Source organism: Globicephala melas, chromosome 15 (genome assembly GCF_963455315.2).
Source record: "Globicephala melas chromosome 15, mGloMel1.2, whole genome shotgun sequence".
Taxonomy (NCBI): domain Eukaryota; kingdom Metazoa; phylum Chordata; class Mammalia; order Artiodactyla; family Delphinidae; genus Globicephala; species Globicephala melas.
This window is the reverse complement of record NC_083328.1, coordinates 514,661-531,873: the sequence shown is the minus strand read 5'-3', so window position 1 is coordinate 531,873 and position 17,213 is coordinate 514,661. Positions and strand designations below refer to the sequence as shown.

Sequence of the window (17,213 nt, the reverse complement as noted above, 5' to 3'; positions counted from 1 at the left end):
CGGGGAGGAGGGTGGGCGCAGGCGGAGGGATGCCTCTGCAGCCCTGCGAGGCCCCAGGAGGGTTCTGGCCTGGTTCCTGCCCTGCCCCATTCTCGCCCAGCGCCACCCCGGAACCTAGTGGCTGCTCAGCCCCCGAGCACAGCGCGTCCAGGGAAGGGCTGGAAGGCAGCGCCCACTCTCCCCACCCCCGTGCCGGGGCTGGGGCTAATTCATCCTAAACCCGGGTCTCAGGCCAGGGGTGCTGGCACAGCCTGGGGCTCCCCGTCTTCTCCCCTACTTAGACGGGTCAAGCTGCTAAGGGCTCTGCATACAGCAGGCGCTGCGAGAATGCTGTCGAGGGGAGGGGCCTATGGAAGGAAGGACCCGGCTGCCCAGAAGGCCGGCACACGCGTCAGCCAGGGAGCTCTGAGCATCGCTGTGCCCCTGCCGCTGGCGACCTCTGCGCTTGGCGTGTCCCCTCCCCTCCCTTCCCCTCCCCGTCCGGGCAGGAGTGCCTACCCACCTGCTCTACAGAAGCTCCTTAGGAGTCTGGGGACAGCTGCCGGTGGCTGGGGGCTGCACTGCCCTCTGTGGGGATGAGGATGCCTGCTGCACCCCCGCCCCGGTGCTGGTCCTCTGCCTGCCAGCACCCCCACCGCCTTGCAGCCCCCCTCAGCCCTCCCACCTCAACTTCTGGGCCCTCCTCCCACCGCCCGTCTTCGTGGCCATCTCCCCACCTCCCGCACGGCCCTCTGCTGCCCAGGCCGTTGGTGCTGCTGCCCAGCGGGCCCCGGCCCCCTCCTGGGCAACCCACCCGCTGTAGCTGCCTCGGCGTCGACTGCCCTGGACTCTGTCCCCAGCCCTGGAGTGGACCCCTCCCTGGATCTTCTGTGGGCTTTGGCAGCCCCACCATCCCCAACGCCTTCCTCGGGCCACGAGGCCCTGAGTCCCGGGCATTTCCCATCCCCTACACCCAGGCAAGCACAGCTGTTTCCCCACTCACCCTCGTGTGCCCCCCCAAAAGCAGACAGAGTGGTCACTCTCCTTCGTCCCCATCCCCCTCAGGACAGGAGCCGGACCCCCAGGGCCGTTCAGGGACCCCGGGGTCTGGCCCCCAGCAGCCCCAGGACCCTGGGCCAGCCCGTGTCTGGCTGTGGCCCACCCTGGGCTGCCTGTCACCTTCTGAATTTTGTGAGTCCTGAGCCCTGCACCCCAGCCCCACTGCACCCCGTGCCTTCACTCCAGCCTGGGCGCGGGGGGGTGGGGGGCGCTGCAGATCCTGACCTGCCTGTCTCCTCTTTTAAGAGTCTGTTTCTTGAATTCTCACTTCCTCCTGCCTACCTGGACAGTATCTTCACCTCCTTAGCCGGATGGGAAGACAGAGACAGTGAACAACCCACCGCCAAACAGGGCGTGGCTGTGCGCTCAGCCCTGCCTGCTCCGCACCTGCCCTACTCTGAGGCCCCTGTAGCTTCCCTGCCCCTCTTGGACCCTCAGCAACCCTGCCCTGCTTGAGGAGTGGGGTGTCTCTTTGTTTCCGAGCTGTATGTTCATCCCAGCCCTTCCACCTAGAAGCCACGTGCGGCCTTGGGTGTGATTGAACTGCTCTGTGCCTCAGTTTCCCCATCTTTAAATGGGGATTAAATAAGAAAACACATGTGAGGGGTCTGACCTAATGCCTGGTGCTGTTGGTAGAGTAGCTGTTGTTGTAATTGGCGTCAGCCTGTCTTCAGTGACGTGCTCCACTCTGCTGTGTGGCAGATTCTGACCCTGGCACGGGGACCCAGAGATGAAAATGCCACCCATCCCTCCCACAAGGCCCTAGAAGGGCTGCGTCCCTGCTGTTGGGCAGAGTGGGCGGCTGGGGGCCGGGCAGGGGCCAGGCCTTGGTGAATTGGCACCAGCACAGCCTCCACGGAGGACGAGGTGGCAGGCCTGTCACCAGTTGGGATGCTCTTCCCCTTGTCCCGGAGGTGCCACTGCCGGATGTGGACCCACCCGGGACGATTGCAGAGCGTCCGACTGTGATCCCAGCAGATGGAAGACGCCCGCCCCTCAGCCAGTCCCTGGGGAACAAGTCGTTGTTCAGCTCTGAGTAGAACGCAGCCGTTGGGAAAGAAAGGGGCAGATCTGTGTGTATGGACTCGAAAAGGGGCACGTACGGTTTACTCAGTGAAAATAAACCGACCCAAAACCCCCAGCAGCAGACCAGAGGAACAGGGACTCCCTTGGTGTTCTAACAGGCCGAGGACCATTCTGGAAGGATGCTAATGGTGTTAACAATGGTTGGCTCACAGTTGCCGGGGCGGGGGTGGAGGTGGGGAGATTCAGTCTGGTACTGTTTCAATTTGTTTTTAACAAGATGCATCGTTGCATTCACAATTTAAGAAGAAAATGAAAAGAATTTGAAAAAATGCGGGGGGGGGCGCATCACCTCCCTCCCTCCCCGTGTCTCTGTCCTGGCCTCCTAACTCAGAACGGGCTTTATCGGGAGCACCGCGGCCCACCCCTTGTCCTGTCTCTGCTGGGTGGACGGCGGGGGCCCTTCTCCAGCCTGAGCACCCACCGCACTCACTGGGCCTTGTCACCTGCCGGCCATCTCCCAGGGCAGGGATGGTGTGAGCCCCGGCCCCCAGCACTGGGCACACACCCCTCCCTCCAACAGGCATTCCCAGCGTGCCCACTGGACCTGGTGTGCTGACCCCCTGGGTGCACAGTAGGTGTCCAGGCGCTGTTGGGGCCCAAATGACCGAAGGATGATCCCACCCAGGCCTGTGGTTATTTGGTTCCCTCAAGCCCCCCACCACTGTGGCTGGTGGCCTCTCGCTCGGGCAGGTGGGCCGCTGCGCTGGGATAGGGTGGGCGGAGGCGGCGGCGGCGGCGGCGGCGGCGGGCAGACCTCCCCGGGCGGGTCCCCGGGCGCGCGGGCGGGCGGGTTCCCGGGCGCGCGGGCTGGGACGCCGGGCGCGCGGGCTGGGACGCCTGGCCGGCGCGGGAGGAGGCTGCCCGCCCTCCCGCGCCGCTGGGGGCCGCCCGCGGGCCGCGCCGGCCAGAGCGCGCCGTGCGCCCCGGGCCCCGCGCCGGCACACGCTCGGCTGCCGCGGCGGCGACGAGAGCGGCGGCGGTGGAGCCGAGCCGGGCGGCAGGAATGCGGAACCGGCGCGCGGGCTGAGCTGCTCAGGATGGCGCAGGGGCGGCGGCGGCGGGCGGCCTGCGCGGGGCCCTAGCGCGGCGGGGCGGACGCTCCCCACCCGGCGTCGCGGGGGGCGGCAACGCGGCCATGGCCAAGGAGCGGCGGAAGGCCGTGCTGGAGCTGCTGCAGCGGCCGGCGAACGCGCGCTGCGCGGACTGCGGCGCCCCGGGTAGGTGCGGGCCCGCTGGCTGCGCCCGGGGTAGCTGGGGGTCTGGATGGGTGCGGGACGGGTAGTGGCCGGCCCGCGTGGGGGAGGGCCCGAGTGGATGCGGCCCGGGGTGGGTGCCGGCCTGGATGCCAGCCCCGGGGTCGGGGAGGGGTGCTGCGGCGCCTGCTTGGAGGGGGGCGCGGGCAGCGCAGCCTGGTCCCCGCTCGGGTGGGGCGCGGGCCCGAGGGCACCTGCCGGGACCCGGACATCGCCTGCCCGCCCACGGCCCCTGGCCTGCGGCTGTGTCTCCGCCTCCCCTCCCCCAGGCTGCGTGTCTCGCTGTCACCCGCGGACCGCCGCCGCCTTGCGAAACCTGGGGCTCCGCAAAGAAAGAGGAAATCGCGGCGGGCGACCGGCTGCAGGGAGGGGACGGACAAGCGGGCCGCGGGCCTCTGTGCGTGGGTGTGGGGTTCCACCTGGCCCTGCCCCCCACCTGCGGGTGACGTCATGGGCCCCCGCCTGGAGCCCCCCTCTAGCCCTGCACCCGGCGGCAGGGGGAGGAAGCACCTGCCGCCTCCACGTGGACCCCGTGGGAACGGGCGCCCCTCCCCCCACCCGGCCTCACTGCTCTGGGGCAGGTGGCCAGTTCAGGTGGGGCAGAGGGGCAGGTGCAGCTCGGAACAAGCACTAGGCTACCTGCACCCCATCCTCCCAGCAGGCATCTCCTAGACTTTGCTCCTGGGTGGTGCCCGCTATGGGTTGATTTCCAAGGCGCCAGAGCCCTGGGGCTACGTGTGCTGGGACTGGCAGGAGGAGAGAAGGCTTTGCTCTCGGACCAGTGGCGCCCTGCTTCTGGGCTGGCAGCCCCTGGCGCGGCTTCGCTGCGGTGGGGGGTGGAAGAGCCCCGAGAGGCTCACCTGCTCAGGCCCCCAGCAGGGAGGACGGCTCAGCTCAGGCGCTGTCCCCAGGCTCTGCGGGGACACACGGGGCGCTCCACTGGGGGCTCCTAGCCTGAGCCCCTCAGAACAAACCTACCACAGCAGGGAGTGGCCGAGCCCCCGGGGGGGAAGGTGGGAAGACTCTGCATTTGTTCTGAGACTCCTGTTTGAGACACAGTCTCTGGACACCCCGCAAGTAGGACACCCCCCCAGCTCTCCTCTGCTGCTCGCCCGCTGGGCTAGGAGGGGTCCCCAGCGCAGCCCCCGCCCCTGCCGAGTGCTGGGCATCTGCTGGGCAGCTGCAGTGTGGCTTCAAGAGACCACGCCAGAGCTGGAGTGTCCCAGAGGGGCGGCAGATTGAGGGCCTTTCCCCGCCGCCCTGAGGGCCTGCCTCGCCTTGTCTGTGCAGTGAGGCGGCAGCACCGTCCCCTCCGAGCCTGCTCTCGCCCGCTCCGCCGTCCCACCTCCCTCTCCCAGACCTGTGTTTCCACTTGCTGGGAGAGCGGCCGTGCCAGGGAGCAGTCTGGTGAGGAAGGGCGGTCAGCATGTTCTGCTCTCAGACTTGGCCTGGGGGGCCCGGGCAGCGGGGAGCTGGCCCCGGCCCTCCCCTTCCTGGCCACCCTGCCCAGCGGGGGCTTCTCTGGACCCAGAGCCTCCCTGGCAGGAGGGACAGTGGGCTTCCTTGGTGTGGTGGGCCCTGCAGCTGCCGTGCCCACCCACCCACTCGGTCCAGGGGTGTGGCCCTCCAGCAGGTACAGGGGGTCAGGAGTCGCCGGCTCTCCCTGGCGTCGGGCCCGCCTCTGCTTTTCAGACTCGGTCCATGACCTCAGCATCTTGCCTCATCTTGTCTGGCAGCCTGACAAGACAAGATACGGGCTGTTGCCCCCATTTTACAGCTGGGGAGACTGAGAACTTGAGCTGTCTTAGGGGACCTGGGGCCTCAAAGGCAGACGGGCCCTGACCTCCCGTGACCCCCATGTGATGCCCGCGTATGGTCTCTGCTGGAGCCCCGCTGGTCCGTCCATAGTCTGTGCCACTGTGGGGTGTCACTGGGACCTCCCATCCCTGCTGTGGCCCAGATAGGCAACTCGGGCCCGCTCTGGCATTGATGGGGGCTGGAGGGGGGACAGAACACCGTCACATGGACTGGTTCATGGCTGCTCTTCTCAACTGCAGCCCACCAGGAGCTGGGTGCCTCAAGGGTGAGGGTCCCCATGGCCTGCACTCTGCACCACAGGACACGGGGTGGTCCCTGGCCCCCCTAACCACCAGAGCAGATCTGGGAAGACCTCACAGCTGGCCATGCAAGGGCTGCTGGGAGGAACGCAGTCTGGGGTTGGCTGTAGCCCCCATGGGACCTGCTCCCAGATCCTCCCATTGTCTGCTCCAAGAGTGGGTCCCCTGCCCTTGAACACAGGGCCTTGTCTAGCAGCTTCCGGAGAGGCTGCTCTCGTTGCAGGCCTGGTGGTGGTGGAGGGGGTGTCCTCCACCTTGGAGGGTGTGGGTAGGGGGCTGTGCCTCTTACTGCCTCTGAGTCACCTGCCTAGTTGGGACAAATGACAGTGTCACCTTTGAAGCTCAGGTCTGATGCCCAGGAAGGACATGGCCTGTGAGCTCTTCCATTGGGCTGAGGTGTGGGTGAGCATTCTGTGGGGCTTCAATGCACGTCACCTGGACCTTGGGATCGCCTAGAGCGCCAGACAGGACCACCTCTGAGCACACGTGGGCCTTCTGACTGGCGGTGAGGTCTGGGCTCGTTAAGGAGAGCTTCCTGAGAAGACGGATGGTTTGGGACGGCAGTGTGGAGACCCTGCTGCTCCTGGACCGGGGGTGTCTGGGTGTGAGTGGCCCTGGGGGCCCGTCCTCGCAACTCTGCCAGGACTGGAGCAACTGCCTGCAAGACCAAGGGGGTGAACTCAGAGCGGGAGGTCCTCCCTCAACTCTGGAAGGCTTCAAGGCAGAGGTGACTTTTCAGACTTCGCTGTAAACCTGGGCAGAGAGGAATTTCGGGAATTTGGCTTAGTTTGGGAGAGGGTCCTCTGAGAGCGTGGTTGGCAGGGGGCTGCTGAGGAGTGGGCTGGGCAGTCAGTCCCTGCTCCCTGGAGCAGCAGCCCACTTGGGTTTTGGGTTCAATTGTTTTTTCATTGTGGTAAACTATACAAAAAAGTTATTTTTCAGCGTGCAGCTCGGTGGTGTTAAGTACATTCACACTGTCGTGCAGCCATCACCACCACCCATCTCACAGCTCTTTCCATCTTGCAGAACGGAAACTCTGTCCCCATTAAACACTGACTCCCACTTCTTTCCCAGCCCCCACCCTTCCAGTTTCTGTCTCTATGAATTTGACCCACATAAGTGGAATCACACAGTATTTGTCCTTTTGTGTCTGGCTTATTTCACTGAACGTAATGTCCTCAATGTTTATTATGTTGTGTCAGGTGTCAGAATTTCCTACCTTCTTTAAAAAATTGAGTTATAATTGACTGTCACGTCATATTAGTTTCAGGTGTACAGCGTAGTGATTCGCTATCTGTACGTGTTGAGAAATGATCACCATGGTAAGCCTAGTTAATATCCTTCAACACGCAGAGTTCTTCCTTGTGATGAGAACCTTTAAGATCTACTGTCTTAGGAACTTTCAAATATACAGCACAGTGTTTTTCACTGTAGCACCATGCTGTGTGTTATATCCGCAGGACTCATTTATTTTGTAGCTGGACGTCTGTACCTCTTGACCCCCCTTCACCCAGTTCACCCACCCCACCCTACCTCTGACAACCACCAATCTGTTCTCTGTATCTGTGAGTTTGGGGTTTTTTTGGTTGGAGGTTTGGGTTGTTTTTAGATTGCGTATACAGTATTTGTCTTTCTCTGTCTGGTTTATTTTATCAGCATAATGCCCTCAGGATCCATCCATGTTGTCACAAATGGCCAGGTTTCCTGCTTTTTTATGGTTGAATAATATTCATATATTATACATCCCATTTTCTTTATCCAGTCATCCATATCTTAGCTATGGTAAATAAGGCTGTAATGAACATGGGGTACAGATAGCTTTTTGAATTTGTTTTCATTTACTTCAGTAAAATATCTAGAAGTGAAATTACTAGATTGTATGGAAGTTCTAGTTTTAATTTTTTAGGAACGTCCATACTGTTTCCATAGTGGCTGCATCAATTTACATTGTCACCCAGGTGTACAAGGGTCCCCTTTTATCCCCGTCTTTGTCAACACTTGTTATTTCTTGTCTTTTTTTTTTTTTTTTTTTTTGCAGTATGCGGCCCTCTCACTGTTGTGGCCTCTCCCGTTGCAGAGCACAGGCTCCGGACGCGCAGGCTCAGCGGCCATGGCTCACGGGCCCAGCCGCTCCGCGGCATGTGGGATCCTCCCGGACCGGGGCACGAACCCGTGTCCCCTGCATCGGCAGGCAGACTCCCAACCACTGCGCCACCTGGGAAGCCCCCTCTTGTCTTTTTTTGATGATGGCTATTCTAACAGGTGCGAGGTGATACCTCATTGTGGGTTTGATTTGCATTTCCCTGATGGTTAGTGATTTGAGCATCTTTTCATGTACCAGGCCATCTGCATATCTTCTTTGGAAAAATGTCTCTTCGGAGGCCTTGCCCGTTTTCTAATTGAAGTGTTTTGTTTCGTTTTATTGCTATTGTATGAGTTCTTTTTGGGTATTGACCCATTATTATTCTGGGTATTGACCCATTATTAGATATATGATTTGCAAATATTTTCTTCCATAGGTTGCCTTTTTATTTTGTTGATGGTTTCCTTTGCTGTGCAGAAGCTTTTTAGTCCCACTGGTTTATTTTTGCTTTCGTTGCCTTTGCTTTTGGTGTCAAATCCAAAAAATCATCACTAAGACCGACGTCAAAGAGCTTATTACTGTCTGTGTTCTTCTAGGAGTTTATGGTTCCATGTCTTACATCCAGGTCTTTAATCCATTTCAAGTTAATTTCTGTGTATGGTGTAAGACAGTGGTCCGAGTTCATTCTTTTGCATGTGGCTGTCTGGTTTTCCCAGCACCATTTATTGAAGAAATTGTCCTTTATCCATTATATAGTCTTGGCTCCTTTGTTGTAAAGTAATTGACTGTATGTGTGTGGGCTTATTTCTAAGCCATCTATTCTATTCCACTGATCTGTGTGTCTTTTTTTATGCTAATACCATACTTTTTTCTCATACTGTTTTGATTACTATAGCTTTCTAATACAGTTTGAAATAAGGAAATATGATGCCTCCAGCTTTGTTCCTCTTTCTCAAGATTGCTTTGGCTATTTGGGCTTCTTTGAGGTTCCATACAAATTTTAGGATGGTTTGTTTTTGTCAAAAATGCCATTGGAATTTTGATAGGGATTTCTTTAGATATCTACATTGAATCTGTAGATCGCTTTGGGGGGTAGGGACATTTTAACAGTATTAATTCTTCCAATCCATGAGCCCAGAATATAATTCCATTCATTTGTGTCTTCTTCAGTTTCTTTCATCAGTGTCTTATAGTTCTCAGTGTACATGTTTTTCACCTCCTTGGCTAAATTTATTCCTAGGTATTTTATTCTTTTTGATGCAATCATAAGCGTATTGCTTTCTTTCTTTCTGCTAGTTCTTTTTATTAGTGTAAGGAAATGCAGCAAATTATTGTATATTGATTATGTACCCTGCAACTTTACTGAATTCGTGCAGTAGTTCTAACATTTTGATGGCGTCTTAGGGTTTTCCGTATTTTATATCATGTCATCGGCAAACAGTGACAGTTTTACTTTTTCCTTTCTTATTTGGATGCCATTTCTTTCTTATTCTTGCCTGTTTGCTCTGGTTAGGGCTTCCAGTACTTTGTTGAATAACAGTGGCAAGACCGGGCTTCCTTGTCTTTGTTCCTGATCACACGATTTTTATTCTTCATTTGGTGGATCACGTTGATTGATTTGGGAATGTTGATCCATCCTTGCATCCCTGGAATAAATCTCAGTTGGTCATGGTATATGATCCTTTCAATGCATCATTAAATTTAGTTTGCTAATAGTTTGTTATGGATTTTGCATCTCTGTTCATCAGGGATATTGGCCTATAACTTCCTTTTTTTGTGGTGTCTTTGTCTGGTTTTGGTATCAGGGTGATGCTGGCCTTGTAAAATGAGTTTCAAGGTGTCCCCTTCTGTTTCTTGGGAGAGTTTGAGAGGGACTGGTATTAATTCTTCTTTAAATGTTTGGTAGAATTCACCAGCAAAGCCTTCTGGTCCTGGACTTTAGGTTGCTGGGAGGTTTTGATTACCGATTCAATCTCCTTATTAGTGATTGGTCTGTTCAGATTTTCTGTTTCTTCATGATTCAGTCTTGGTAGGTTTCATGTTTCTAGGAAATTATCCATTTCTTCCAAGTCGTCCAGTTTTTTTACTTCTAGGTTAATACCCTTGTGGGTAGAAAAGATGCTTGATGTGATTTCAGTCCTCTGAAATTAGACTTGTTTTGTGGCCTAACAAGTGATTTGTCTTGGAGAATGTTCCACGTGCACTTAAGAATGTGTATTCTGTGTTGCTTCTGGATGGAATTTCCCATGTATGTCTGTTAAGTCCACGGTCTAACGTGTTGTTTAAAGCCAGTGTTTCCTCGTTGATTTTCTGTCTGGATGATCTAACCATTGGTGAAAGTGGGTGTTAAAGTCCCCTGCTATTACTGTATTTCCGTCTATCTCTCCCTTTAGGTCTGTTAATATTTGCTTTACAGTTTTAGGTGTCACTTATGTTGGGTACCTAAATATTTACAAATGTTATACCGTCTTGTTGGACTGCCTCTTTATCATTACGTAATGACCTTCTTTGTCTCTTATTACAGTACTTGTTTTAAAGCCTATTTTTTCTGAGTATTTTTTCTAAGTATAGCTATCCTAACTCTCTTTTGATTTCCATTTCCTTCCTTTTTAAGGTCAAATAGTATTCCATTGTATGAATGGACTACATTTTACTTATCCATTCTTCCACAGATGGACACTTGGGTTGCTTCCACGTTTTAGCTATTGTGGATAATGCTGCTATGAACATGGGTGTACAGACATCTCAAGACTCTGCTTTCAGTTCTTTTGGGTATATACCCAGAAGTGGAATTACTGGGTCACTTGGTAATTCTGTTTTTATTTTTTTGAGTAATCTTGTACTGTTTTCTGAAGTGGCGGTACCATTTTATATTCCCACCAACGGTTCACATGGGTTCGAATTTCTCCACATCCTCACCAACACTTGTTTTCTGTTTCTTGGTTAGTAGTCATCCTAGTGGGTGTGCGGTGGTGTCTCACTGTGGTCTTGATTTGCATTTCCTTAATGATCAGTCACGCTGGCATCTTTTTGTGTGCTGATTGACCATTTGTACATCTTCTTCGGAGAAATGTCTTTTTAAATTCTTTGCCCATTAGAAATTGGGTTGTTTGTTGTTGTTGTTGAGTTTGGGGAGTTCTCTGTATATTCTGCACATTAATCCCTTATCAGATATATGATTTGCAAATATTTTCTCTCATTCTGTGGGTCGCCTTTTTACTCGATGGATAGTATATTTTGATGCACAAAATATAAAATATTTTCATGAGGGAATTCCCTAGCGGTCCAGTGGTTAGGACTCAGTGCTCTCACTGCTGAGGGCCTGGTTTCAATCCCTAGTCAGGGAACTAAGATCCCACAAAGCCGTGCAGCGCAACCAAAAAGAAAAAATTTTTTTTCATTTTCGTGAAATCCAATTTGCTTATTTTTTTCTTTTCTTGCCTGTGCCCTTTGGTGTCATAGCCAAGAAAGCATTTTCAAATCCAGTGTTATGAAGCTTTTGTCCCATGTTTTCTTCTCAGAGTTTATGGTTTTAGGTCTCACATTTAGGTTCTTGATCTATTTTGAGTTAATTTTTGTACATGGTGTTAGGTAAGGGTCCACCTTTATTCTTTTTTGCATGTGGCTATCCAGTGTTCCAGCACCATTTCTTGCACAGACTGTTTTTCCCCATTGATTGATCTTTACACCCTTGTCAAAAATCATTTGACCATATATGTGAGGGTTTATTTCTGGGCTCTGTATTCTATTCCATTGGTCTATTTGTCTGTTTTTATGCCAATACCACACTGCTTTGATTACTATAGCTTTGGAGGTCCCTTGTGATTACCTATGAATTTTAGGATGGGTTTTTCTATTTCAGCCAAAAAAGTCTTTGGGATTTTGGTAGGGTTTGCACTGACTTTTTAGATCACTTTGGGTAATGTTGACATTTTAACAATATTAAGTCTTCTAGTCCATGAACATGGGATGTGTTTCCATTTATTTATGTCCTCTTTAATTTCTTTCAGGAATGTTTGTAGTTTTCGTTGTACAAGTCTTTCACCTCCTTGGTTAAGATAATTTCTAAATATTTTATTCTTTTTGATGCTAATGTAAATGGCATTGTTTTTGTAATTTCCTTTTCAAATTGTTCTGTATATATAGAAATGCAACTGATTTTTGTGTGTTAACTTTGAATCCTGCTGCTTTGCTTAGTTTGTCTATTAGTTCTAACAGCTTTTTTGTGGAGTCATTATGAATTTCTACATATAAGATCATATCATTGGCAAATGAGATAATTTTGCTTCTTCCTTTCCAATTTGGATGTCTTTCATTTCTTTTTCTTTCTTTCTTTCTTTTTTTTTTTTTTTTTGCGGTACGTGGGCCTCTCACTGCTGTGGCCTCTCCTGTTGCGTAGCACAGGCTCCTGACGCGCAGGCTCAGCGGCCATGGCGCACGGGCCCAGCCGCTCTGCGGCATGTGGGATCCTCCCGGACTGGGGCATGAACCCGTGTCCCCTGCATCGGCAGGCGGACTCTCAACCACTGCGCCACCAGGGAAGCCCTTTAATTTCTTTTTCTTGCCTGATTCCTCTGGCTAGAAGTTCCAGTACTGTGTTCAACACAAGTGGTGCAGAGGGCAACTTTGTCTTGTTCCTGATCTTAGAGGAAAAGCCTTCAGTCTTTCACCATTGACTGTTATGTTTGCTGTGGGTTTTTCGTATATGGCTTTTATTATGTGGAGTTAGTTTACTTCTATTTCTTTCTTGTTGATTGTTTTTATAGAGTGTTGACTTTTTTCAAATGCTTTTCCTGCACCAGTTGAGATGATCATGTGTTTTTTCCCCTCTTTATTCTATTTAAGTGATGTGTTAACATTGATTGATTTTCATGTATTGAACTGTTCTTTCATTCCAGGAATAACTCCTACTTGGTCATGGTATATAATCCTTTTAATATGGTACTAAATTCAGGTTGATAGTGTTTTTTAAAACTTTTTAAAGCCTTTTATTATGGATATTTCAAACATATACAAATATACCCATTACCCAGGTTTAACCATTCACTCTTTTTTTCCATATTCTTTTCCATCATGGTTTATTACAGGATATTGAATATAGTTCCCTGTGCTTTAAAGTAGGACCTGTTGTTTATCCATCCTGTATATAATAGTTTGCATCTGCTAGTCCCAAACTCCCAATCCAACCCTCCCCAGCCCCCTCCCCTTGGCACCCACAAGTCTGTTCTGTATATCTCTGAGTCTGTCTCTGTTTAGTTTGATAGTATTTTGTTAAGGACTTTTTTTCCTAAATTATTTATTTATTTATTTTGGCTGTGTTGGGTCTTCGTTGCTGCACACGGGCCCCCTCTAGTTGCAGCAAGCGGAGGCCACTCCTCACTGCAGCGCACGGGCCCCTCACTGTGGTGGCCTCTCCCGTTGCAGAGCTTGGGCTCCAGGTGTGCGGGCTCAGTAGTTGTGGCCTGCGGGCTTCAGCAGCTGTGGCACACGGGCTCAGCTGCTCCGTGGCGCGTGGGATCCTCCCGGACCAGGGCTCGAACCCGTGTCCCCTGCATTGGCAGGTGGACCCCCAACCACTGCACCACCAGGGAAGCCCATTGTTGAGGATTTTTGCACCACTGTTCATAAGGTATATTGGTCTGTGGTTTTCTTATAGTGTCTTTGGTATCAGGTTTATGCTGGTCTTATAGAATGAGTTAGGAAGTGTTCCCTCATCTTCAGTTTTTCAATTTTTTAAAAAAAAGTTTGAGAGGAATTGGTGTCAGTTCTTCTTCTTCTTTTTTTTAAATAAATTTATTTATTTTTGGCTGCGTTGGGTCTTTGTTGCTGCACGCGGGCTTTCTCTAATTGTGGAGAGCGGGAGCTACTCTTTGTTGTGCTGCCCGGGCTGCCCATTACAGTGGCTTCTCTTGTTGCGCAGCACGGGCTCTAAGCACGTGGGCTTCAGTAGTTGTGGCTCGCGGGCTCTAGAGCGCAGGCTCAGTAGTTGTGGTGCATGGGCTTAGTTGCTCCGCGGCATGTGGGATCTTCCTGGACCAGGGCTCGAACCTGTGTCCCCTTCATTGGCAGGCGGATTCTTAACCACTGTGCCACCAGGGAAGTCCCCAGTGTCAGTTCTTCTTTAAATGTTAGGCAGAATTTGCTATTGAAGCCGTGAGGTCCAGTTCTTTTCTTTGTATGGAGAATTTGATTGTGGATTCAATCTCCTTCCTAGTTATAGGTCTATTCAGATCATGTATTTCTTCCTGATTTAGTCTTGGTAGGTTTTGTGTTTCTAGGAATTTGTCTGTTTCATCCAAGTTATCCACTTTGTTGGTGTACAGTTGTTCACAGTACTTTCTTATAATCTTTTTTATGTCTGTAGAATTGGTAATAATATCCCCACTTTCATTTCTTTCTTTTTTTAAGTTAATTTTTTTATATGAAGTATAGTCGATTTACAGTGTTTTATTTGTTTCTGATGTACATCAGAGTGATTCAGTTTTATGTGTGTGTATATGTATCCTTTTTCATATTCTTTTCCATTACGGTTTATCCCAGGATATTGAATATAGTTCCCTGTGCTCTACAGCAGGACCTTGTTGTTTATCCATCCTATATGTAATAGTTTGCATCTGCCAATCCCAAACTCCCATGCCATCCCTCCCCCACCCTCCTCCCCCTGGGCAACCACAAGTCTGTTCTCTACGTCTGTGAGTCTGTTTCTGTTTTGTAGATATATTCTTTTGTGTCATATTTTAGATTCCACATGTCAGTGATGTCATATGGTATTTGTCTTTCTCTTTCTGACTTACTTCACTTAGTATGATCACCTCTAGGTCCATCCCACTTTCATTTCTGATTTTAGTATTTTGAATCTTTTTTCTTAGTCCATCTAGTTGAATTTTTGTCAATTTTGTTGATCTTTTTGGACAACCAACATTCGGCTTCGTTTATTTTCTCTATTGTTTTTCTGTTCTCTATTTCACTTATCTCTGCTCTAATCTTTATTTCTTTCTTCTTTCCTCTGGCTTTGGATTTAGTTCTTCTTTTTCTAGTTCTTTACATTGTAAAGTTAGGTTACTGATTTGAGATCTTTTTTTTTTTAATGTCTGCATTTATAGCCATAAATTTCCCCCTTAGCACCGCTTCTGCTGCATCTCATAAGTTTTAGTATGTTGTGTTTTTGTTTTCATTCATCTCTAAGTATTTTCTAATTTCCATCATGATTTCTTCTTAGATCCATTGGTTGTTTAAAGAGTGTTGTTAAATTTCCACAAAATCGTGAATTTTACAGTTTTCTTTGTTATCGATTTCTAACTTCATCCCGTGGTGGTTAGAAAAGATACTTTGTATGATGTCTATCTTTAAAATCTATTGAGACCTAATGTGTGCCCTAAGGTATGGTCTGTCCTGCCAAATGTCCCATGTGCACTTGTGAGAACGCGTGTGCTGCTGTCAGGTGGAGAGTTCTCTGTGTGTCTGTTAGGTCTAGTTGGCTTATTGTGTTAAGTCCTCTGTTTCCTTACTTCTGTCTGGTTCTTCTGTCCATTATTGAGAGTAGAATATTGAAATCTTCAACTGTTACTGTAGAATTGCCTATTTTCCCCTTCAAGTTGTCAGTTTTTGCTTCGTGTATCTTGATGGTGTGTCATTAGCTATGTAAATATTCATAATTGTTATATCTTCTGGCTGTATTGAACCTTTATGAATATATAATGTCTTTCTTTGTTTCTTGTAGCCTTTTTTGATTTAAAGTCTGTTTTGTGTAGCCACTCTTCCTCTAACTTGTTTACTGTTTGCATGGAATATCTTTTTCTATCCTTTTCGTTTCAACCTGTTTGTGACTTTGGATCTCAAGTGAGTCTCCTGGAGAAAGGATACAGTTGGATGATGTGTTTTTCGCCATTCTGGCAATCTCTGTCTTTTGATTGGGAGTTTAATACATTTACATTTACAGTAGTTACTGATAAGGAAGGACTCACTTCTGTCATTGTGCTATTTGTTTTCTATGCCCTGTAGATTTTTTTGTCCCTTATTTCCTGCATTCCTGTCATATTTTATGTTTATTTTTTTAGTGAAATATTTAATTTTTTCTTAATTTCTTTTTGTGTATATTCTATAACTATTTTCTTTGTGGTTACCATGGGAATTACATTTAACATTCTAAAGTTATAGCATTCTAATTTGAATTTATAGCAGCTTCACTTTAATAACCTACAAAACCTCTGCTTTTTTATAGCTCCGTCTCCACCTCTTTCAGTTGTTGATGTTGCAGAATGATATCTTTATACATTGTGTGCCCTAAAACATAAACTACTAATTATTTTAAATGCACTATCTCCTAAAGTATGTGAAAAACAAGGTTTGGAGTCACAACCCGGAGCTACAGTAATGCCAGCTTTAACATTAATGTTTTTTCCTTTAAAAGTATTAGTCTCTTAAATCATGTAGATAACAAAAAGTTACGAACCATTGTTACAGCAATACTGGCTTGTATAATAGCCCACGTATTTACCTTTATTGAGATCTTTGTTTCTCCACATGGCTTTGAGGTACCATCTAGTGTTCCTTCATTTCACCTACAGGACTCCCTGAGCATTTCTTGCAGGTAGTCCTAGTGGTCACGAACTCCCTCAGCTCTTGTTTATCTGGGAATGTCCTCATTTCCCCCTTACTTTTTTTTTTTTTGGCCGCACTGCATGACTTGTGGGATCTTAGTTCCCCAACCAGGGATCGAACCTAGGCCCTTGGCAGTGAGAGCACGGAGTCCTAACCTCCGAACTACCAGGGAATTCTCTCCCCGTTACTTTTGAAGGACAGTTTTGCTTGGATAGAGGAGTCTTTGTTAAGAGGTCCCCCCCCGCTGCCTTGAGCACTTTGAATATATTGGCTGTCTTTTGCCTCCAACATTTCTGATGAGAAGTCTGCTCGTTATCTATTCAAGGATCCCTTGTATGTGACAGGTTGCTTTTCTTTTGATGCTTTCAAGATTCTTTGTGTTTTGAAAGTCTGGTTATAATATTTCTCAGTTTGGGCTTCTTTGAGTTCATCTTCCTTGTAGTTTGTTGAGCTTCTTGGATGTTTATATTCATGTCTTTCATCAAATTTGTGAAGTTTTCAGTGAGTATTCCTTCACATATTTTCTCTGCATGTTTCTTTCTCTGCCTTTTCTCCCTCTGGGACTCCCATAATGCATATGTTGCTCTGTTTCGTCATGTCCCACAGGTTCTTCAGGCACTGCTCACTTTTATTCAATCTTTTTTCTTTCTCCTCCCCAGCCTCAATAATTTCTATTCTCATATCTTTACGTTTACTGATTCTTTCTTCTGCCTGCTCGTATCTGCCTTTGAATCTCTCTAGTGAATTTTTCATTTCAGCTGTACTTTTAGCTCCAGGTTTTTTGTCTGTTTATTTCTTTTTAGCTTACTATCTCTTCGTCGATATTTCTACTTTGTTTATATTAATGCACTGTTTTCTTGACTTTCTCTGCATATTCCTGTTGTTCTTTGAGCATAGTTAAGGCTGTGCTATAAAATCTTTGTCTAGTATATTTGCCATTAAGTCTTTTTCAGGGACACATTCTGTTTAATTATTTTTCCCTTTGGATAGGCCATACGCTCCTGTTTCTTTGTGTGCCTTGTGTTTTTTGTTGAA

The 17,213-nt window shown here is 49.2% G+C and overlaps 1 protein-coding gene across 3 annotated transcripts in view; it reads left to right on the top strand.

The window, feature by feature from the left end:
- Nucleotides 1-17,213, top strand: part of ADAP1 (ArfGAP with dual PH domains 1) — a 76,220-nt gene that overhangs the window by 9,165 nt on the left and 49,842 nt on the right. Inside the window, exon 1 of one of the 3 annotated variants that reach the window (XM_030851076.2) lies at nt 3,100-3,341. The exons of 1 other annotated variant lie outside the window; for it this stretch is intronic. In XM_030851076.2, coding sequence (XP_030706936.1) covers nt 3,260-3,341 — 82 coding nt within the window. In that variant the 5' untranslated portion in view covers nt 3,100-3,259. Of the gene's footprint in view, nt 1-3,099; nt 3,342-17,213 lie in introns of those variants that run through there. One more of the 3 variants, XM_030851075.2, reaches the window with a different exon arrangement.